At 41.3% G+C, this 23,853-nt stretch overlaps 1 protein-coding gene across 4 annotated transcripts in view; it reads left to right on the top strand.

The window, feature by feature from the left end:
* Positions 1 to 21,752, top strand: part of DHX35 (DEAH-box helicase 35) — a 47,671-nt gene extending 25,919 nt beyond the window's left edge. For 2 of the 4 annotated variants that reach the window (XM_077831608.1, XM_077831606.1), the window contains 10 exons: positions 1,107 to 1,231; positions 2,670 to 2,724; positions 6,751 to 6,846; positions 8,405 to 8,499; positions 9,150 to 9,227; positions 10,558 to 10,687; positions 11,413 to 11,494; positions 12,272 to 12,343; positions 14,109 to 14,247; positions 19,876 to 21,752. In XM_077831608.1, coding sequence (XP_077687734.1) covers positions 1,107 to 1,231; positions 2,670 to 2,724; positions 6,751 to 6,846; positions 8,405 to 8,499; positions 9,150 to 9,227; positions 10,558 to 10,687; positions 11,413 to 11,494; positions 12,272 to 12,343; positions 14,109 to 14,247; positions 19,876 to 19,920 — 917 coding nt within the window. In that variant the 3' untranslated portion in view covers positions 19,921 to 21,752. Of the gene's footprint in view, positions 1 to 1,106; positions 1,232 to 2,669; positions 2,725 to 6,750; positions 6,847 to 8,404; positions 8,500 to 9,149; positions 9,236 to 10,557; positions 10,688 to 11,412; positions 11,495 to 12,271; positions 12,344 to 14,108; positions 14,248 to 19,875 lie in introns of those variants that run through there. The other 2 variants (XM_077831607.1, XR_013347737.1) reach the window with 2 other exon arrangements.
* The last annotated feature ends 2,101 nt before the right edge of the window (positions 21,753 to 23,853 follow it).

Raw genomic sequence — 23,853 nt, 5'->3', positions numbered from 1 at the left:
GAGAGTGTTCCAGCACTGTGTGGGAGTAAGAGTAGGGGGCACATGCTCTGTGTGCGGTTAAGATTAATTATCCTAGTAAGGTTTATGTAATACCATATTAAAAGGCATCTTTCCAGTAGGTTGCCTGTACACTTCACTGTGTTAGGTCTCTGGTTATGCTGGTCTGTGATTTAAAACATTCTACTGTTATAATGTATGTCTTGTTAACTGTAGAATGTTTTTCGCTAATGTAGCCCTCATTCCTTTGAAAATCAGATACCTGTTCCCAGATTCCAGGGGACAGCCATATTGAGAGCTCTTTCTCATCTGTGATCCCAGATCTGACTAATGACTTCTTCCATATGTGAAACAGCATGTAATGCACTAACTGGGGAGACAATCAAAACAATATTGTGGATCCAAGATCAATAAACCATAGTTCTTAGTGTGTTTTATCAATACTGTGACTTAGTAAGCTCAATGGGGAGAGCAACTTTTCAAAATGACTTGTTCTCCTTTTGTGTTTTTTCTAGCCACATGCAAAGGCTTTGTCTTTTTTCTTATGTTGAACAAATACTTTCTACCTCTTATATATTTGTCCCACATTGTTTGACTTTTGAAGGTTGAGTGTACAGTGGGGTTGGTTATACTCATATCCATGCTAAATTACATTATTGTAGCTTACTTTTGAACTCTGAGTTGATACAAATGTCCACATGGCTGCATACCTGGCTGGAGTAAGCACTATTCTACTGTCAAAGCCACTTGTGGGAGTCTTGAGTAGGAATTCTGAAGCAAAGATCTTTATTTGCATGTCAATATACAGTGTTAATTAAGAAGTATGTCAAATGTGGAGCCTATCTACCCTGACAGTCCCTATTTAAATAGTTTTATTTTTATATTTAATAATCAATTTACTTACTCGGGATTCAAATCGCATAAATGGTGTGGTCAGAGGTATATGTTTGTTTGACTTCCAGTCACTTTTGGTGCAGTTAGCACCTCAGTAGTATCTACACTCCCATTAACAATGCTAAACTGGAGACAGTGAGAGGATATTGGCTCAATCTTATGAGTGTTTGAATCTGTAACATCATCACAAGGAGCTTTGACTTCTTCCCCCACAGAGGAAGACTTTGAGAAGTTGCCGCAATCTACTGTTCCTGAGATGCAGCGCAGTAACCTGGCCCCCGTTATCTTGCAGCTGAAAGCTTTGGGGATAGACAATGTGCTCAGGTTCCCCTTCCTGTCTGTAAGTCCTGGATTCCTGTTTGAAATTCTGTATTACAAGTGTTGTCAAACTTCTTCGTAGTGTGGACCGCATAACAGAAATCAAGTAACATTTCTGTGGCAGCTACAGTAGTGGCTTACGTGCTTGGTTGTCTCTTCCTTGTTTCTTGTTGATTCTACAGATATCCAGGCTCTTCTTTGCAATAAAGATCCTGGATGCCTGTAGATGCACCTGGAAACCAAGACAAAGATCCCATATTATGTGACCTATCTGCTCTCTGTGGACCATCAGCAAGTGCTGTACAGACCATCTGAGGCCCAGGGGTCATTGTTTGCTAACCAATACTCTGTTACTTTGGAAGAAGCAATTGAGGACCTCGTGCTGTGTTATGGAGGAGTATCAGGTTTCCATGATTCTGCCAGCACTACTGAAATGCCACTGTTTTTAGACTGTTGTACAGTTTGTATTTGAGAACAAAGAATGAGCAAGAATGACTTTGAACAACTTCGAAGGTGAAAACCCTCAATTTTTAAAAAGTAGAATTGTGGAGGCCTTTCCGTGAAGTGGAGAAAAAGATAAATCAACAGTATCAAGCCTCTGCACTTACTTTAATTTTTATTAACTAATGGCAAGTAGCAATCATTAGACTTTGTTTACCAGGTCTCGTCTTCCTCACCCCCCCTCCCCCTCCCCGACGTTCTTGTTAAACCCTGGATTTGTGCTGGAAGTGGCCCACCTTGATGATCATACACATTGTAAGGAGAGTGATCACTTTAGATAAGCTATTACCAGCAGGAGAGTGGGGTGGGGGGAGAGAAAAGTTACAAAAGTTACTTTTGTAGTGGTAAACACCCATTTTTTTTCATGCTTTCTGTGTATAAAAAGATCTTCTATGCTTTCCACAGTATGCATCCGATGAAGTGAGCTGTAGCTCACGAAAGCTTATGCTCAAATAAATTGGTTAGTCTCTAAGGTGCCACAAGTACTCCTTTTCTCCTTGTAATGTTTCCAGTTACATCTGCATTGATAAACCCAATACAATAGTATTTAAATAGAGAGAATTCAGGAAGCAATCGGTCTGACACCGTAACAGTATCATTATGTTTGACAATCCAAGTTTGTGTTTTTAGCTTGGACTTATTCCATGTGGTCACAGGATCTTGAGAGCATCATAGTGGGGATGCAGGAACCTGGAGCAGGTTTTGAGTTGTGGGTCTATTGAGCCAGGTTGATCAGTTGAGGACATCAGGTGATGCTGTGAGACATCTTCCACCATTCTGGAGGAGCAGGCTGGGGGGAAATACTGCATCTAGGAAAGAAGGAATATAGAGGACTAGAATTGATCGCTTTGAGGCAGGAATACTCCTTGAAGAAGGGCGGACTTAAAAATTCTCACTAAGAAACTTCACACATTCCCATATGAGTGACAGCTTAAAAAAAGTTTGTTTTTTCTTCACAGCCACCCCCTGCGCAGTCTATGGTGCAAGCATTAGAGCTGCTGTATGCTTTAGGAGGTGAGCATGCTACATTTTCATTGTATTTATAGTATGTTACTAGAGAACAAATGCAAATCCAAGTGTGTTTTACAAAGTCGGTTTTTTAATGTGTGCGTGGATATTAACTTGAATGTTAACCAGATCTTTATTTTCAAGACTACTGTTTGTACCAGATGCTATTGTGGTCTCAGTCCACGACTTTGTCAATGTACCTCAGTCTTGACTTGTAAGTATCTTCTATTCCTTTTCCAAACAAGAATACCCCAGGAATTTTAGAAAGGCTATAAACTCTCATGCACCGAGCGTAAGCCAGTCTTTAACTGCTGTGATTTAGGAAGGAAATACTATTCCATTATTGTCTACTGCATAGTTTCTTACACTTGCCTCTGAAGCATCTGGTTGGGCTAGACAGACCACTGGTCTGGCTCGCAGTGGGAGTTGTGTGCCTGATTTTACAATATTATGAAGTGCTTATTAGGAACTAGGTTGAGGATACTAAGTTGATCAGTACCTAAAGTTAGGCACTTACATCGACATTTGTTCACGTGGATAAATTGCTTGGTACTGAAGTTCTTAATTGGTACAGTGGATATGTCTTTCATTTTGTGTTGCATGCTATAGCAGTAACAGAAACCTTTTTCAATAAAACGATGCCACCTTCACACTAGCATTAAGAACTTTTGACAAGAAACCTAGGGACTAAAACAAACCAAACAAAAACAGACCTGTGCTCATTTCAGAAGTATCCAAAACAAAGACTATGTGCTTCCCAATTGAAACACTGGGAAGCGGGCAGTAAATTTGAAATACATTGTGCAGGCTTTTGCGGCTCCAAGAGGCTTGTGTTTGTTTTTTTCCTTGGACTCATGGATGCCATGCTGTAACATACAGTATTAGAGCTGTAAGTACTTTTGTGATTGTTGGCAACCCTTTTGAGCTGGGAACCATTGGCTCAGAAGTGTAATGCAAGGGTAGATACACAGCAAAACCACCTTAGGGAGGACTGATACTGAGAGGGAGAGGTAGATAAGATTCCTTATTCGCTCTTTGATGTTCTGCCAAAAATCCTGCACCCTTAGACAGAATCACAGAAAGGTGCAGAGATGTTCTCCACTGGTTTCCCATATGTTTTATAGAAGTGCAAGAAATGCTGCTCACGCTGCCATTTGGCTTGGAGCGGGTTGTGTTTTGTTCAGATTGAAACTGTTACTCTCAGATATCCAAGGTTTTTTTTTATTTTATTGTGGAGGCAGTAACTACAAAGTTAAAGTTGTGTTGGTGTCTGCAGTTACAGTAGGGATTAAATCCCTTTGTTATGTGAGTAAACTGATGTATATCTGCACCACATTTTTTATTACTATTTTTACTGCGGGAGCATCAAGAAGCCCATTCATGGATCAGGACCTCATGGTGCTAGGCATGGTACAAATACCAAACAAATAATGGTCCCTGCCCCAAAGAGTCACAATCTAAGTAACTGGTTCTTAGGGTAGAGAATGAAGTTTAGTTCTTCAGATAGAGCAGAGGTGGGCAAACTATGGCCCGTGGGCCACATCCGGCCCAGCCCCTGAGCTCCTGGCCTGGGGGGCTAGCCCCTGGCCCCTTCCTTGCTGTCCTTCCCTCCCCCGAAGCCACGCCGCCACCCAGGCAGCGCTCTGGGCGGCAGGGCTGCGCGCTCATACAGGACAGTGCGGCAGCGTGTCTGGCTCCAGCCAGGCAGCACGGCTCCAGACAGGCTGCTCTGAGCGGCATGGTAAGGGGGCTGGGATCGGAGGGTTGGATATGGGGCAGGGGGTCCTGGGGGGCAGTCAGGGACAGGGAGCAGGGGGCAGTTGGATAGGGCAGAGGTTCTGTGGGGGGACAGGGAACAGGGGGGATTGGATAGGGGATAGGGTCCCGGGGGGGCGGTTAGGGGCGGGGCTCCTGGGAGGGGGCAGTCAGGGGACAAGGAGTGTGGGGGGGGGTTGGATGAGTGGGGGGTTCTGAGGGGGGCAGTCAGGGGGCAGGAAGTGGTAGGGGGCGGGGGCCAGGCTGTTTGGGGCGGAACAGCCTTCCCTACCTGGCCCTCCATATAGTTTCACACCCCGATGTGGCCCTCGGGCCAAAAAGTTTGCCAACCCTTGAGGAAGAGAGTACTTAGACTGTAAGCTGCAAGTCTTTTCTTTTTGTAAAATAACATAACTCTGTGCTCAATAATAATAATAATTTGAAAATCATCCTTCTGTTCTGTGCATCATCACCAACAACTACTATTCTTGAACTAGAATGTAGCTGCTTATTTAGCTACTGATGCATGAGGCAGAACAGATTGCAGCTAACTTTCCCGTAGCTGGAATAGGTTCTGTAGTGCTGATGGTATTACATTATTTTTGTCAATGAGCCAAGTAGATATGACTCAGAAAAATCACCCCAGAGACTTGTTCTGTATCTGCTAGCTGTGACATTCCGCTCTGGTGTTGTCTGGACCAGTGATCGGCTAGGCCACTCCAGTCCTTGACTCTGGGAGCCAGCCTTACCCTGCTCTGCTGTGAGAACCCCCACTCCTGGGCTGTTCATGCACAACCTCTGGCATGTAGGCTGCTCCCAGCTACTTGCAAGCGAATGACACTAGCCAATATCTCCGGTCCCAGATGCAACCCTAGGAGCCTCAGTCTTGCAGTGTTCAGTAATGCCCGCTGGATGCTGCAAGCTTATATAAGTTCGTCAATTTTACAAAGAAATTGATATGTACCAGGCTCGTTATCCCAAAGGGGGTCACTTCAAACCAAATGTACTGCTTCAGGTAGAATAAACAAACAGATTTATTAACTATAAAGAGAGATTTTAAGTGATTATAAGTTAAAGCTTAACAAGTCATATTTGGTTAAATGAAATAAAAGCAAAACTCATTCTAAGCTGATCTTAACACTTTCAATGTCCTTAAAAATGTAGATGCTTCTCACCACAGGCTGGCTGGTTACTTTTCAGTCAGGCTCTCCCCTTTGATCAGCGTTTCAGTCACTTGGTGGTGGTGGTGGTGTCTGTAGATGTAGGTGGAAGAGAGAGAGAGCATGGCAAATGTGTCTCCCTTTTATCATGTCCTTTCTTTCCTATTGACTTTGCCTCCCCCGCCCCTTCAGATTCAGGTGAGCATTACCTCATCGTAGTCCCAAACTGCCCAAAGGAAGGGGGTGACTCCCTCGAGGGTCTTACAGATTCTTTTGTTGCTGCCTAAGTCAGGGTCCATTGTTCCTGTGAAGCTGAGCTGGGTTTGTTCCATTGACGAGGTGTGAACTGACTCTCTGTTCTTAGAGAGTTTTTGCATGGGCTTGCTTTAAGCCACGAGGATACGTTTTCAGCCTCATAACTATATACATGAAATTATAACGTATAACTTTACTATAATGTTACTGTAACAATTACTATAATATTGCTATAACAACCATGCTCCGTGCATTATGAGCCTTCCGAAGACACCCAACATGACAAACTTTGCATTGGATAGCACACAGTCATTTTATAAAGATGAACATGGGGGTGTAGGGTGTTCTCACGAGGTACAGAGTGTCACGCTAGCCATTCCCAATCTTTTTGTCTCTTATCAATGCTCCTTTTTTCTAATAACTTGGAAGAAAATTCCAGAAGGGTAGGTGGAAGTTTTCCTACAAAACTTACTTTGCAGAGTTAAATGGTTTCCAAATGGTGTATACAAAATGCATTACAGAATGTATCTCTGTGACCATGGTATTGCTGCATTGACCTTGGTGGTTACATATTTCTTGAATGACTGGAGGTGCCAGTAGAACTTGGTCGCGGATCGAGTGGCTTGTGTGTCTGGCAAGAAGCCAGTGTTTATGTAAATATAGTGTTTGCTAAAGAGTACTGAGGACTCATGGGAAAGTTAATGGGTATTTATAAGAGCTCTTGATTTCCCAGTTGGATACTTGCTAGCTCAACAAGCTTTTCTGTGAGTTTCTGCTACATATTAGCTGATGGCACAAAGATTAAGATAATTTTCTATGCTATTTTGGTCTGCTTTCTAAATACTTAGGAGTATTCTTGCAGGTCTGGATAAACATTGTCGCCTAACAGAACCTCTTGGTATGAGAATAGCAGAGTTCCCTTTGAATCCTATGTTTGCAAAGATGCTGTTGGAATCAGGTAGGTAAAAGGCAAGGTGCCGTCAATAGTCTTGTGCTGAGTATAAGATACTGTCTACCCAGGGACAATAATACTCAATGTATCTAAAAGAACCTATAGTCAATTTTGGTGTGATACATAGTTAAGAAGTCAAGAAATCATTTGGTACCATCAGTGCATCCCATTGGCCTACCTGTAATCTTAACTTCAGAGTTAGTCTATCTAGTATAATTTGGCATATTTGTATTCTTGACACGCAGTATTGCACCAATGTACCCTACAGGGTTTGAAAGTAATTGGTCCCCATGCCAGCAGAAAAATGCTTTGGGGTTGGTTGCATTTTTGGATCAGGACAACATCTTTTACAGATTGCAGAGTAGCAGCCGTGTTAGTCTGTATTTGCAAAAAGAAAAGGAGTACTTGTGGCACCTTAGAGACTAACAAATTTATGTTTTTTCCACTGAATGCATCCAATGAAGTGAGCTGAAGCTCACGAAAGCTTATGCTCAAATAAATTTGTTAGTCTCTAAGGTGCCACAAGTACTCCTTATCTTTTACAGAGTTGTTCAGCTTCCACAAGGCTACCTCTTAGGTAATAAACAATAAATAATAGTTCCCAACTGCAGGGCTCAGTGGTATAATAGGAGGCTCCAAATCCTGCAAAGACTCATGCACATGCTTAATTTTATGCACTGAGAGTAATCCTATTGAAGTTAATGGGACTAGTTATGACAATAATTTTAAGAACATGTGTGAGTCTTTGCAGCGCAGTGAGTTAATGCTTTAACTTCTTATTTCTGATTACCTGGTTTGAAGTGCTTGCTAAGGCCACCAGTGAAATAAGTTTATCTTCAATTCAGTCTTCAGTGAAAATATGCATTCATCACAGAACCAACATACATTTCTTTACAGTTCATGGGTTGTTCTCAAGAGTGGCCTAGGACTGAAATATAGAGAATGGGGTATATTAGCAAAGGTGTGCATTGGAGTTAATCTGCCCACACTGTACTGCAGGCAGAGCTGCTTTTTGATATCTTTCACAAGCTCCATAATTTGCCAAGTTCTCTTTTAAAGGAAAAGAAGGAACAAACCTTCTTAAGAAAAGTTGTTTTTAATGTATGCCCAGTACTGACAAGCATACTTTGTAACAAAGGTCTCTCTTAAATATGTAAAAAATCATACACATTCTTTATTTCTGTACTCTAGTATAAGTGCAGACAAAAAAGTAACAGGCATTTGCCAGTCCTTGATTCTAAGGTCTGTGTATGACAACATGCAGATGTGATGACAGAGCTGATTGCATGTACCTGATTGCTGCTGCAGGGACTGAGTGATCCACTGCTGAGAAATTCCTAAATGTCCCCCCTCCACCTCCCCATCATATGTTACAATAAGGGGCTTTTTATCAGCAAAGTTCTCCTTTGCAATGAAGTAAGGGTTTTTTTCCCCCATCGTTGCCGTAAAATACTTTCTCTGGAAAATCTAAGAGTAAATTCCTCCTTCCTTTTTTGTGGTATTATTTATGTTTCATAATCTTGAAAGCAAGAAACTGTATTTTCTTTCACCACTTATTTTACAGGAAACTTTGGCTGCTCCCAGGAGATCTTGAGCATTGCTGCCATGATGCAGATTCAGAACATCTTTATGTTCCCTCCAAACCAAAAGGCTCAGGCTGTAAGTTCAGTCTCATAATTTTCTTCACTTATTCCACATCTTTGAGCGTCTGCCAACTCTGTTGTTAATATCCGTTAGGGACATGCAAAGTCTGATGTGCTAGATTGGAACTGAGGGTTTCTGTCCTTGCCCATACTGCTTGGTAATGGAGAAAGGGGAAGCTGTATGGTAGTGAAACCTGCAGATAGTCCTCTGCTAATGATGGAGGCCTTGTACTACAGAGGGTTAGGAAAGTGTTTGGAAATGTTAGGATCATAAGTTGGTATTCGTTTTGGGGAGCATGGAAAGGAAGTTTGTTCATTTTGAGCTTCTCTTTGAGAGAAAAAGGTAAATTTATTTTCAGGCTGATAAAATTATTTAATATGAAATGGTTAACTCAGAGGTAGAAATACTGCTGAGCCTAACCTTACATACAGTAAGTAAATCCCATTTCCTTTGTGTAAATGAGTTTTAATTTCAGTTTTAGAACTCTGCCTTGAAAATATAGTATGTTGGATAGTGAAACATCCATATCAGTTAGGGGAGAGTTGTTGTATGATAAGAGTTAAAGGTCACTAAATACTCAAGACAGTAAGAACTGAGGGTAGCAGGAATGACCTTTGAAAAAAACTAATTTCTGTATAAAAATACATTTCTACTCTTGTTTCCAGATCAGGAAACACAGAAAATTTGCTGTGGAAGAGGGAGATCATCTCACTATGCTTAATGTTTATGAAGCTTTTATTAAAGTAAGCAGGTTAGAGTGCACGTGGAAGGGGAGAGGGTGGGTTCCAGTGGTTTTAATGCCTGATGCTCAAAACTAAGGGCAGGTCTACACTAGAAACCCTTCTTCAGTGCAGCTGCAGCGCGTCTGGTGAAGACTCTCTGTACTGACACCGGAGTGCGCTCCTATCGGCATAATTACTTCACCTCTGCGAAAGGTGAAAGCTATGTCAGAAGGAGAGCATCTTCCCCCGACACAGTGCCAGTGTGGACAGCGCCTAGGTCGCTGTAACTTGCGTCGCTCCAGGGGTTGTCTTTCACACTGCTGAGCGATGTAAGTTAGATCGACTTAAGCGGTAGTAGATCAGCTATAAGAATCCTAGAAGCTTGAGCCTATGTAAGATATGGACCCAAGTGTCTAGTATACCTTTTTGTTTAATTAATTAATTGGCTACATTTGTCACAGATGCTCACATAATCCCACTGAGTTGGCAAGACACAAAGTCTGTGGCTGTGTAATGCACAGGCCCTTAGCTGTAACCTCCATATCTTCAGTTATCCTGGGACATTCAAAGGAACATGAGAAATTCATGTTCTCATTTATTTTCTGTTGATAGGTACGCAACTCTCATTGAAATTCAAAACTAACTCCTGAAGGCTCCTTTTGAAAATCCCATCCCTAATCATTATATAAAGTCTTGTCAATGGCTTAGAGTGCTTGGTGATCAGTGAGGTTTAATTGAAATCTTAGTGCTTGTCTAAATACTCAGGTTGTACATCTTTAACTGTACCAGGATAGTATATGTGTAGAGAAAGGTAATAAGCTATACTAATGTAAAGCACATAAATAGCTGTGTCTGCACTAGAAGCTCTGCCCTAACCGAAGTTTGTTACACTGATACAAAAACTGTGTAGACCAGTCCTTAAATGTATTTTGAACTGATTGTCTTTGTGCATGTTGGAAAACACAGAACAGAGATGTCTACTTATGTCTTGGGCCCCCCAAAAAGAGTGTGGACTCGGATTTAATTTATATCGAGATGAAACACTTTTATGTGATAGTATGAAATAGCTGACACTATTCTCCCCTGCCACATCCCAGGAAATGACTCAAATATATTAGTAGGAAATAAGTGCTGGAAATGTTTATGAATTGGAAGCCATTATTTCTATTTGAAATACACTGTGCAGGCAGTGGCAGTTCATATGCATACTGGCTGCAGTTAACTTCCCACTGTAAACAGGCAAATACCAGAACAAAACACAGTAGTTGGGGAACAGAACTAGACTACCCTTTGCAGTAGGGAGATTTAGTGTGGCATTTGTAACTGTTCTTGTATTGTTGTTGCTATACAGCACAGCAAGAATTCTCAGTGGTGTCAGGAACACTTTCTAAACTACAAAGGGCTTGTCAGAGCAACAACTGTGAGGGAGCAGCTGAAAAAGCTTCTTGTCAAATTTAAAGTACCAAAGAAATCCAGTGAAGGTAGGAGCCACGGAATGAGGATTTTTGTGTGTCATACCTGTTGGAGTTTATCTGAATATTGAGTCGCCCAACTGTCAGTTTATTTTCTTACTATATTCAAGAAATACTGTGTCTTGTCAGCCTAAAAATAATGTAAGTTAAATAAAACTGGGATTTCAAAATATACTTTTCAAGAGCAGCCCCTGAGCTCATTTTTACAATTAGAATTTCTTCAGACCTGGGTGGCTTAATTGATAGCAGCAGTGTTGTGTAGTGATAGTTGATAACTTCATAGATATAATCTAATGGGAGATTTTCACCCACCCCTCATTTATACCTTTTGAAAATCTCTCATTACAATCAAAGCACTGTATAGACATTCTGGAGCTGACTTTCAGTTGGGCTGAAGACCCCTAGCTCCTGTTGATTTCAGTTGGAGTTGCAAGTGCTCAGCACCTCTAAAAATCAGGCTGCAGCCACTTAATCCTTGTGAGATAGCTGTGGTTGGTACTATCTCCAGGGTAGGTAATCTGGCACCTTTGTTTTTTACATAGTAATTGAGATTTATTGTGAAACCGGAGAGAGGAAAATAAAGAATCCTGAGTCTCTTGTCTTAAGCTTTTCCTCTGAAAGCCCCAAAATTGCTTTTGATGACAGAGCAGTATTTAGGGGATTTTTTGTCACTGCATCAGCTCTTAGTTTATCAAATACACTTTGCAGAATAACATGTCAGTTCCCTTCTTTAGGTGACCCAGATCCTGTTCTGAGGTGTATAGTTTCTGGATTCTTTGCTAATGCAGCTAAATGCCACTCCACTGGAGCTTACAGGTAAAATATGGATGTAGATCTATAAAATTCCTTAGAACTGTTCTTTTATTTAGCATGCTTCTATGAATTGACAGATCTGGATAGTTAACAAACAGATGCTTCTCTAGATAGACTAGCAAGAAAAGTTTTGTCAGCTCGTTAAATTAACGAGGTCTTGTAGTGTCACATGTAACAGTTTCCAAATGCTCTTTGTTTGTTTATCGCCCCTCTTGTTGGTTAAATGATGACCATTAGTAAGGCTGATAGTGCGGAATTGTTAATAGTTACTAACTAATGTGAGCAGGAACTATAAATGCTTCAATTCCATATTCCCTCCAGTGCACCTTAATCTAAGCCTGCAGGACCCTGTTCTTGTGATGTGGGCAGAAAAACATTCAGTGTTAGGGCTTGTCTAAAATACATGAAAAGTATTTTGGAATGATGTAGGATATGAATATAAAGTGAATTAATTATTTCTGATTAACTCCATTTGTTGATATTCGTATTTTGGAATAAGAATGTCTATAAATGGAGTCACTCAATCAGGAATAACTCCTTCTGTAGACAAACCCATAGAATGATCACTCCAAACTTTTGCACTGGTGTCTTGACCAGAATTTGGGCCTGAACTCTGCAGCTGAAAGGCCAGTGCATTAACTTTGCACCTCTTTAACTTGCTCCAGCTCTTTCAGTACACAGATTTATGAGCATTTTGACTGGAGCTGAAAGGTCACCAATAAATACATTTTAAGAATAAATTTACAATTGCTAAGTCTGAAATAATACCCTCTCTTTAAGGACTATCCGTGATGACCAGGAACTGCACATCCATCCCACCTCAGTGCTGTATGCAGAGAAACCTCCTCGCTGGTAAGCTAGAGCTGCTTTCGCTTGTCTGCCTAGACCAGGAGGCACTCCATACCAGGCATTGTTAGGAGATTCCCATTAATAACTCTGTTCTGCATCAGTGTAGCAACACACCGGGAAGATCCTGATTCCCAGATTGTAAGTTCAAAGGAGGCTTCCTCTGCAACAGTCTTTAGGTAACACCCAAATAAAACTGCTAGGTGGGGAGCATTTGGAAAAGTGGCATTAACATCATACTAAAAAAGTGTTAAGAACTGTGAAGGCGAGAGAGGGGAGCAAGGTGGCCCCTTCCTAAAAAATACCAGAATCAAGAGCCTTGTGCTGCAGGTAAAATCACTCACAGGAATTGCTCTCTGAGGGGGGTCCCTCGACCCACTGGGAAGACTATCTTAGTTCAGTGATGCTGAGGTTAATGTGGAGGCTAACGATGCCATCCCACTGAAAGACATATTTGAACAATACAAGGTGGTAGTTACTTTTATTACACACTTATATAGTGCAGTAAATGTACATGGCACGCTGGGACCCTGTTCCTCCTCCAGGAAGTTTACATTTGTACAGGTGTAGCTGATTGGAACTGAGCAATCAATTCTGTTGATGTTCAGGATGGAGATAGAATTCAGATCACTCAGTTTTAACTGTGTTGATTCTATTAGAACTTACCTCATCCATCTTCCTTCCACCTCCACTTGTTTAGTTGTGGTTTTAGGGCACATTCATGTGTGAATCAATATACTGGCTATGCACAGTATTCACTGGGTTGATTTGGTTTTACTTTTTGTTAGTAAGGAAAGAGTGTAGTCTCTTGCTCAGTGTTTTGTCTATCAACTGTGAGTATATGACTTCTCACTTCTTGTTTTAATTTGGTTTTCCTCAAATTTTAGATGCATTCAAATGGTCAGTGGTTGTCTTGGGGAAGAAGGGGAGAGTGAGAACTTTCCTCTTGCTTCCATTCACTAACCCTCTGTTCTCAAAAGAGTTCCCCCTCCCCCCTAAGCAGCATGGCAATTGCTTTGTCTTTTTTGTTGTGTATGGAAGATGGCTCTGCATGGTGGGGTTATGAACTGGATGAGTGAGAGAGCAGGGTGTGGGTCTGGAGATGCTTTAGTCCCTGTGGAGGGTCATTGTAACAAGCCTTAGAGAGAACTTTCCTGCAGTCTTGGCTATGGCTGCCAGATTATTTCTAAACTGGTGTGCTTGCTGTCTAAAGCTCAAAGTGGAGTGTGTCCTGGCCTTACTCAAAACATACTCTTCCTCCCGTGAGCCTTGTCCTGACTAGTATCTGCAGCCAGGGATCCCACCGTCACATTAGGTTGTGGATCGTTACTAAGCTCTGATAGGCCTAGGATTTTGCACTCACCCCTCGACATCCTTCTCAGTTATGCTCTGCCCACAACACCTAAAATCTCCCCTTCAGAGGTGTTTAGTATGAAAGCTCTTGGCCCCATATTTACAAGTGTCCCCTCCCTTTTCTTCTTGTTACGCCCTCCCCTCGGTCTGTTCTTCCAGGTGGTTTTGTGGAGATGTTTTTTACTGGAGTTTTAAAAATCTTTTTATTGCCCTGCTATACAATACTCTGAGCACCTTGGTGGGAGTGGGTCGGAGGGCATTTTATAATTGACTCTCCTCCCACACAGCAGAGACTACCCAATGACATCTTATATATCAAATAACTCTGTAATCTCTATAATTAGAATGTTCGGACAATCAGAGCCAAGTCCCTCTCTGCTATATAACATGGTCTCATTTTTTTCCTCTGTGTTTTCAGGGTCATCTACAATGAAGTCATACAGACCTCCAGGTACTACATGAGAGATGTGACTGCTATTGAATCCACTTGGCTATTAGAACTGGCACCTCACTTTTACCAAGAAGGAACGGTACGGACTCGACATAGACACCAAATGGTATCATTGCTGTACTGACAGCTCTTGTACTTAAAGCTTTTTTTTTCAGTATTTTTGTTTTGTTTGATGGGAATAGAAATGAATTGGGGTGTAAGTCATTGAAGGGGATTTAATATATAAAACTCTGCTTTGCAGTACCCTTGAAAGAACCGTGTTTGCCATACAGGAGTACAGCCTGTCTAGACGTTAACTCAGAGTTGCATTTCTCCATTTGAAATCCATTCGGAAATTCAGCACAGAGCTAGTCTATCCTCAGATATGTGTTCAGTAGCACTTCTCTCAGCGGTTCTGTTGACTTGCTGTAGGAAGTATAAACTTGAGTTGGCCCAAGTCTTCATGTGCCTTGCAACATCTTTCTGGGCAGTACCCAACACTTTATTATTTCAAACAAATAAATGATAATTGCTCTTACTTAGGAAAATAAATTAGAGGTTAAAATTTGGAGTTATGGAGAGGAGCTTCCTTCTATAGATAAACTTAATACAAGTTCATTTTTGTACTTAGCACCTTTACATTAAGGAGATTGGTTCAAGACCTGAGGTAGCTGGATGTATGGTTATATAACATTTATTCCTGAGGCCCCAAGGCACCATAACAATTAAATAGCAAAAATTAGGCTTCAAGCAGTTAAATTGGAAGTGGATTAGAGCCACAGGACTTGAATGAGGAGTACTGGCTTGTTCTTTTGCTGTGACCTTTTAAATAGCACATCCCTTTTTTTGAAGGGTTATTGCTTTGCTTCCCTGTACAGAAAGTGGCTCAAATGCACAAAGTGAAGTAACTGAAAAATGAGCCAGGTTTGCAGGTAACCATAATGATAGCAGGCATCACATTTTCAGACAGATGTTTCTTATTTTTTCCAGTTGATGCCAACCTGGCTCATTTTTCAGTTATTTCACTTTGTGCATTTGAGCCAGTTTGTGTACAGGGATGCAAAACAATAACCCTTCCAAAAAAAAAAAAAAAAAAAAGGGATGTGCTATTTAAAAGGTCACAGGGAAAGAACAAGCCAGTTTAAAAAAGCCTATTTAAAAAAAACAAAAGCTTTGCTCTGGGGGGCCTGAAAGTAGTCAAACTCTGGCCTTAGCCCTAGCCCCCTGAAAGGAGTAAGTGCCACAGAGAGAGCCCTGCCACCAGTTCTGAACAGCAAGAGCATCCAGCAGATAACTGCTTCAATGGGGAACAGGGGAAGAGGCAACTTTTTAGGTAACAGGGTCCTAGACCAATGGAACATCCTTGAATAGTATCCAAAAGCGAACAGGTAGCTAATGCAGAACATGAGGCATTGGCACAGTAGCCTTGTAGCATCTCAGAGGCAAGTTGCTACATTGTGTTACAGCTAAAACTTCTGAATCCTCTTCAAGAGTAGCCCTAAGCAGAGCTTGTTGCTGTAATGTAGCTTGGGAATGATGGGTATGTATCAATCACTGTGGCAAGGTCTCTTTTAGAGAGAGGAGATGCTGCAGTCTCTTGATTGACACTGCGTGAATAAAGGTCTTACAAGTTCTTGCTATCTGGGAATACAGAAGCAGTGACAGATTGAGTGTGGCCCCTAACAGTCATGAGTCATATCCACAAAGAGCATACATGTACATCTTCAGGAGCTGCCACTTGTTCCTGCCAACCTTCATCACCTCGTCTTGTTTAGACTTTGCTCTCATTCATCTACCCACCTTCATTAGGCACTATCAGAGCAGCCTCGATGGAGAGTGGAATATTATCGCTGTGCTTGTGACACTGAAGCTAGTCTCTGCAATAGCAGACTGTACATAAACACTGAACAATAGGGATGACCAAATGGATGTCATGTGTGTGATCATGCAGGGAGGAAGACTAATTACTCAATCCTAACCTTAGTGGAATTTGAGAGGTACTAACTAAAAAGCAATGCCAAACAGCCTCATTCCACATGCGTCATGAGATTCTGTGGGAATCTTCATAAAGCTCTTCTGTGGGCAACATTCCAGGAAAACAGTGATGTGGGAGTATCAGTGGCAAAGAGCCACATTCTGGTACTTCTCAGGGTGGCCATAAAATAGGCACACAAAGAGCAGTATTATTGTGAGTCTGAATTCAGTCCAGCCACTACCATCTGTGCAGGAGTAATCTGCATGGAATAGGAATATGGAGCTCCCCTTGTGGAACAAGCCTTTTCTGATGTGGAGGGATCCAGAATGGAAACCTTCTGTGTTAGTCTGTATTGGAATGAGATCTGGTATTGTGATGCTCAAATGCAGGACAATACTGTAATAAAAGCTTCAGACATGATTTTTCAAAAGATCAAGTGAAAATTATGTGCCTAATTTAGCTGAGCAAATTCCACAATTGCACAGGCAAATAAGAGAATTGGATGTGGAAATGTAGCTAAATAGCCATGTGTGTTTGGTTTGTGGGGTTTTTTTTTTTTTTTTGGTGCACATAGTTTTGCATGCATATTTGTGCGCATGACCTCTTGGAAATCTGATCCCTATTGTCCAGATCTCTTCCTTGGCGACACTGAAGGAGTTTTAGGGAAGTTTATCCTCTTAAAGATTTGATATGCCTATGAGAGCCTCTTATTATTAAATGACCTTGTGAGTTCATTTGTTAGCAAGACATAGCGATGTGATTACAGCAGAGCATTGGCATTATGTCCATGTAATTGATTTCAGAGATTTTTTTTAAAATGTGAAACTTGGATAATTCATCTGTTATATAGGATGCTTACCATGCATCAGAGTAGCAGTGGACTTCTTAGGTAATTGGTAGATTTCCAGGCCAGAAGGAACCATTGTGATCAACTAGTGTGACCCTGTGTAACACAGACCAGAGAACTTCCCCAGAATGATTCCTAGATTGAAGGGTTTCTACTTGGTATTCCATAATGCACTTGGCTGAGGTGGTAACGACACTGCAAGGCAGGCCTTGTGCTTCTGTTGTTGCTGTTCAACACACATGCCTCAAGCATGGCATTAGAAGAAAATGAGCCAACACTCTCACTGTACCAAATCTGCCTGAGGAATCCTTGTGATTCAGATCTTTACATGGATTATGTACATGGTGTTTTAACACCCTGTAATCTAACATCTCCATGGGACAAAGCTTTGGGACAAGATTTCTTTTTAAGTGGGAGTTGGTTGGAAATCTGGTGTAATTTTCAATGGCTCATGCAAAGGACTGTTCCATTTTAAAAGGTTAAATTATTTTTGTAAATTAAGCTAATTTGGAAGGGTTGGTGTTTTACACTATACTGATGGCTTAGGACCTGCCTATCTGGAGTGACCGTCTCTCTCCCTGTATGATACTGCCACCATTATGATGATTGAAAATGCTTGATCTAAAAGCTCCTTTGGTTTAATAGAGAGGGAACTGCTAGTAGAGTGTTCTCAGTGATGACTTTAGGACTTCACTCCACCACCACCCTCTTGTTTGGTCTTAAAGAGATCAAATCTGTTCAGCTTTGCCACATGCCCTAAGAGTCATTTTCATCCTCAGAAGGGGAAGGTTTTGTTGTTTTTCAGCTTGCCTTTCCCACCGTGCCCCCAAAGACTTAGGTGAATTTGCTGAGTGTATAAAATATTGTTTTATATTCGATCTGTGGTGCCTAGAGCCATGGTTTAGTTTCACATAGCTTTTTTTGGTAAAAATCAGAATAAATGAAGTACTTTATTTTGTTACAGCATATTTCACTAAGGACGTGTTTACGCTGCCCTTAAGTTTGGGCTACGGGAGTGTGAATAGCGTGCGCACCAAAGTGTTGCCCTGTAACTTCTCCGTGTGGACACTGTGAGCGCCAACTAAAAGGGGTTCCTAGTTCATATGAATGTAAACCTGTGTGAAGAGGATTATGTTATTGTAAACTAGGAACCTTTTAATTGGCACCCGCAGTATCCACACGAGGAAATTACAGCACGGCATGTTGGTGCACACTGCTGCTCACACCCACTGTGGGACAGTTTAATCATAAGCCTAATCTCAAACCCAGTGTGCAGTTCATACAGAGTTAGTAGCAGAGGAAGTGAGAAATTACAAGCAATAGGCAAGGAATAAAATACATTAGTTATCTGGGGGGGAAGGAAAGACTTGCTATGGCCCTGCATGTGTTCTGTAAGACAAACAGGAGCTGCAGGGGAGAGACCGAATGAAATCACAGGGTGGTGGACAACACTAGCTGAGCAGGGAGGAGTAGAGAGAGAAGGTTTGTGAGGTAAGATTGGGCAAATCCATGCAGGGTTTAAAAAAAAAAAAATTAAGTGCTCCTAAGTCCCCTTTGGGGTCTTCTCTTCTGTTAATCATGAAACATGTTCGCATGACACAAATATAAACCCACTTAGGTGATCTCTGCATTGTTTCTATTCTCACATAAGTGTGATTGTACAAGCTATTTGATCCCACACAAAGACAAGTGATTATGAACTGTGACACTCTCATATGAAAGAGTTTTTGTTGGCTGCATATATTAACATACAGTTAGCTATGGATGTTTGAAGAATAAGTTAAACTTTCCTCATTTTTAAGGAATAACAAAATTTCCCCCCACTGGTGGTGATAGAAGAGTCCACAAGGGTATAGGAAAGAACGTCTTTCAAAGAGGCATTGGGAAAGCTCACTAGTGCACTATCTTGCTGAAGTGTCTTAGGTACTTTTTAAGACACACAAAGGACAGAAGTTAATTTATAAATAGCTCTGCTGCTTTCTCTTGCATGGACTAAAGGTCCGTGAACCACTAAACCAGAACCTCTCTTCTACCCTTGGTGCACCATAAAAACATATGAATGGATGCTTGCAGAGGCAGTGGTATTTGAGTACTGCAGGCAAACAAAAATAAATCGCCCAAACATCTGTAAAGTTGTCTCATGTTGAAAGCACTTAGGTCATGATATCATTGACTGAAAGTGCTTAGCAGAGAAATCTCTGCGGCTCACTAAGTTCCAGAAACATTGGAACCTTAATACCTTCAATCACTAGATCTAAAACAAATTATCCCTGATCAAAAAGCTAATTTATGTTCTTATTTTTATTTTTTCGTTTCCTGTGGTTTGGGCACAAGCATGGGCAGTAATCACCCATGCTTCACTCCTTAAAGTTAATGTACTTTTGAGGGATTGTACCCTTTCTTGGGTCCTCTTCGGTATGCACTTTCTCCATGGCGCTCTTTTTTCCTTCCTATTAGATTTTAAGGGTGAAATATTCAAAGGGCCATCAGAACTGCAGCTGCAGCATTAGTAAATATATCGCTTTGCATGCACACATCTGGTAATTGTACCTTCAGGCAGGTAAATACTATTTTGGGCATACAGAATCTACATTAGTAGACACTGAGGAGTTGCTTCCTCTTGCAAGTTGTTTAAGTACTAATGTGTGCACTAGGACCAATTAAATACCTTTGGGAAAATTTGGTTTTGGAGTTTCTGCATTTATTTCCAGAGGAGCATTAAGATTTGATGCATTTTACCAAAACCAACAAAAAAACAACCCCCCCCACAACCACAAAAACAACAGGATTTACTTTTTGTTGAGTCTATAAAGTATTTTGAGATAGATATGGAGACTGATTTAACTAGGGATTAAAAATTCAATACACTTTACTTCAATTTTTATGAGAGTGTGCCATATGTACTAAGCACTTTTTTTTTCTTTCTCTTGCAGCATCTTTCCTTGAAAGCAAAGAGAGTTAAAGTAGATGACCACTGATTTGGTGTGCCTGTTGAGCCTTGTGACATCAGATGCAAAACCTACTGCTAATTCAAAGCTGGCAACAGTCCATTCAGCAGTCAGTTCCTTAGCACCTGACCCCACATCAATTAAATGTTTAAATGCCTGCCAGGATCCTGTAGGGGTTTATGCATGACCAATACATTGTAAACCTAAGTAGAGCTTGCATTGTGGACATATTATTCCTTGGCCTAATTGACCACTCTCTGTAACCTGGATATGTTGCTCTTTTTAATAGGTAGACAAATGATCAGAATATAAAGGGGGGGACACAGGACCACAACGAATCAGAACTTCCAGGAAAAAAGCCAAATGCTTAGCGTGGTACAGCACCCTTTGAGAGAGAGGACCAGGGTTCAGGATGCCCTGCTTCCCATTCCTTGGAGCACTGTGAATATTACTGGCCATCCTGAGACTGCCTGCTGAAAATGGGTAGATGGAGGGCAATGAGTTGGCCCTTAAAATGTAAGGGGCTGCCATGGAAACCTTGATACTGTGTTTAACTGTGCCTAATTGGTATGATGTTGTCCTGAAGCAGCAGAATCCTCCTCTCTGTGAGTCAAGCTTTCCCCATCCTGTAACAATTGTTCTGTAGATAGTGCTGTATTTGAAATTAGTGGTTTCCATACTTCATAGAATCATAGAATATCAGGGTTGGAAGGGACCTCAGGAGGTCATCTAGTCTAACCCCCTGCTCAAAGCAGGGCCACTATTCAGAAACACTATTCAGCAGTGGGGAAATCTCTTTGGGTTTGCTGCTGCTCAACTGTTTAGGAAGGGGTACATTTTGATCAATCTTGTGGGATGTTTGCACACGTTCTGTTGTGGAACAGGATTCATGCAGACTCACAGATGGGGCTTAGCTTTATTTTCTGAGTAAGAATAAATGTGCCAGCCTCTCTTAACACTTAGAAGCCTCATGAGATTTCAGAAGGGAAACCTCATAGGAATGCTGCTTTTAGCAAGATTCAGCAAAGATTAAAATGCTCTGTACTTCCCTCGATCAGGAACATGGTCCTTTATATATTTTTATTAAAACAATCTGCTCTTTGCTGTTGAGGACTCTCCTCCTCTTATGCCAGTGGGACGGGTATTGTCAGCAGCTAGTGGTTTAACTGGGACCCTATGGCTGTCTTTTTCATAAAGAACGTTACCCCCTTGTGTTTAAACACAGTCGCTTGGGTACATGTGTATTTATTTTTCTTACCCTTTTTATGATATTTATTTTAGAAATGTGGTTTGAAAGTTTTATTTTTGTAAGGACATTGGTTTGGTTGATGTGCTTCTTTGGAAATGTTAACTATAATTTTATTTCCATTTCTAAGAAGTGTGTAAATAAGTGAAACTTTCTACATAGAATAAATGTCTTCTTGCCATAGGGCTACCTTGCACATAATTTCTGAAAACTTCATTTACATTGCTGCCTCCCACAAAGCTTGTTCTGTTGTGGGAAATGTGTGGTCTGTGCAGTGTCTAGGTCCTCCTCACCAACACAAAAAATAGATATGTTAGCCTCAATGTATAGCACTGGGAGTATGACAAACTGTCATCCCCACCCTCCTGGATTTCCCAGTGCAACCCATCTTCTCTGTATCTTTCTCTTAGATTGTGAGCTCTTTGCGGGCAGGGACTGTCTCTGTGTGCTGTACAGTGGGAAGAACACAAAAAGCACTAAATAAAAAGATCCAGTGTAGTTTTTTTCCTCTAAAAGGGGCAGAGAGAGAGAGCTGAATGCAAAGACTTGTAAACTTTCCATGTTGCTCTGTCCTCCAGAAACAGTCTCTAGAAAAATAAAATCATTGAATCAAGAAGGCTTGAGAACGTATCCCTTCCCACGCATCCAACTAGCTAGTGATTATTGCCACTCTGCTGTGATGTAGCATGCTGATCTGCATTGTGATGTGGCCATGCAATGAGCATCCAATTAATTTGGCATTTCTGGGAATACCAGGTGCACTGAACTCTGTGCTCCAGAGACTGACCCTGCTACGTGGCCAATGTTTCTTCCGGTTGCAAAATAATTTGATTCTTGATCATTTGAGTCCTTGTACCCGGCAAGGATTCTGTGACTCATGCAAAGTTAGGGGCATAGAGATTTGAAAGTGGTGTTACATGTAACCAGTTGCATCTTCAGTTAAGCAAGTAGAATAGGTGTGTGTAAGAAATCCCAATCTCCCCAGTAGAAAAATTACTTATTTTTCCTCTGTACTGACAGTGCGAGAGGTAGCACCCTGTCAGAACAGACACACTTGATTCTGAAGATTTGGGCCAAGAGTGACTAATGATACTGGCTGCCTTCATATCTTGGTATTCAAACTGAGACAGCTTAGCAGAAAAGAACGGAGTACAACACCCCACCTGTCTGAAAATCAGGCCCTTTTAAAGGGCTTTCACCCACAGCGTGAGGCTACTAAAATCACTAGTTGATTTGTGAAATTCAAGCCGAAGGCTTTGCCTGCTTGATTCATAGCACTGTGTTTTAAGTAAGTTTGGTTACAGAGACTGATAATGCTGGCTTGAAGCAGGCTCTGCAACGCAGAGGAGTCTTAGCAGAAACATCATTGGTGCTGAAGGGAGGGTGATTCCAGGGTGCTGCCATGTGTTCATAAAGGAATTTACTGGAAAAATGCAAAGATTTGACACCAGTTCTCCAGTGGGATGATGTTAGAGTATTATGCTCTTGCATCACGAAAGCTGTATTTGAAGAGATGTTTCCTGTAAAAATAAAGCAAGTTATAGCTCACTCACTACCTACTGAAGTTAGATGTTAAATCACCCAAAAGCAATAGAAGCTGCTGTTAATATTTCTGCATAAGACCGTCACTGTACTGATGGCCTACTATAAAAAGGATTGCCAATGGTAGAAATAATATGAAGCTAATTGGAGTAGAAATTCAGTCAAAGCAATAGTAATTGAAATGCAAATCACTTCCCAGAGATTAATGGTGGCTGTGACAAATTGATAGGGAAGCAGTCACAGCTGTGGCCCATTCTTCAGCCAGTTGTAGGAAGAGGCATGGGCTAAGATGAAAATGAAAAGCTCAGGCAGACGGATTTAAAGTGATGCAGTTTCCATTAGTTCTGTAGCCATGCCCTGTTACATAAGTGCCCAGTATATTAACCGGATTGCCTGCAAATTCTAATTGGCTTATTTTATTTAAAAAAAACCCAACCCACTAGAATATTCCTTTAAATTCAGGATACAGTGCTGTACCTTAACTTCATTTAGTGCCCTTGTTCCTGGCCACGGCATTCACTATCCTTATGGGAACTTTACATAATCTGTTCATTGCAGATTAGTTTGCATGTATTCTTAAACCAAAAAAAGGGGTTTTTTGGGCATTGCTAGAATCAAAGCAGGTGAACTCTGCTTTGTTATTTCTATATGCCACCTGACTAATGAAACACCAGGATCTTCTGTACTCCTCTATCTAATGGGTCAGTGCAGGCAGTGCATGTTTATCCTGTGCCAGCAACTGGAGACACAAGACCAAGAAGGGAAGGACTGGCAGCATGGGGACCCTCTCCAAGCACTTCTGCCTGAAGGGAGACACGCCTGCAGGAAGCTGAGGTGGTAGATAAAGAGTCAGGCTGGTGTTATTTTAAAATTCTTTTAGAAAGGGGGAGTATTTCTGAACCCTGAGAGAAAGCTAAGCAGCCATCTTGTATTGAGTTCAGTGAGGAGAATGGGAGAGTCAGGAGAAAGGAAGCAGTGAATCAGGAGATGCACCTGAGGGGAACAAGATTAGCTTAAGGGTGTATAAATTTCTTCACACCAGTCAAATAGCTAATAATTAATTGTGTACCTAGAGGAGGAAGGTGGCGGATATCCTATTGAACCTGGACATAAAGGCTGTCGAGCTGATTGCACCTTTGTTATGAAAGTGTTTTAGACTCCCTAAACTGGATCGT

The sequence above is a fragment of the Eretmochelys imbricata genome, chromosome 13, assembly GCF_965152235.1.
Source record: "Eretmochelys imbricata isolate rEreImb1 chromosome 13, rEreImb1.hap1, whole genome shotgun sequence".
Classification (NCBI taxonomy): Eukaryota; Metazoa; Chordata; order Testudines; family Cheloniidae; genus Eretmochelys; species Eretmochelys imbricata.
Note: the sequence above shows the minus strand (reverse complement) of the source record. Positions and strands in the feature narration are given on the sequence as shown.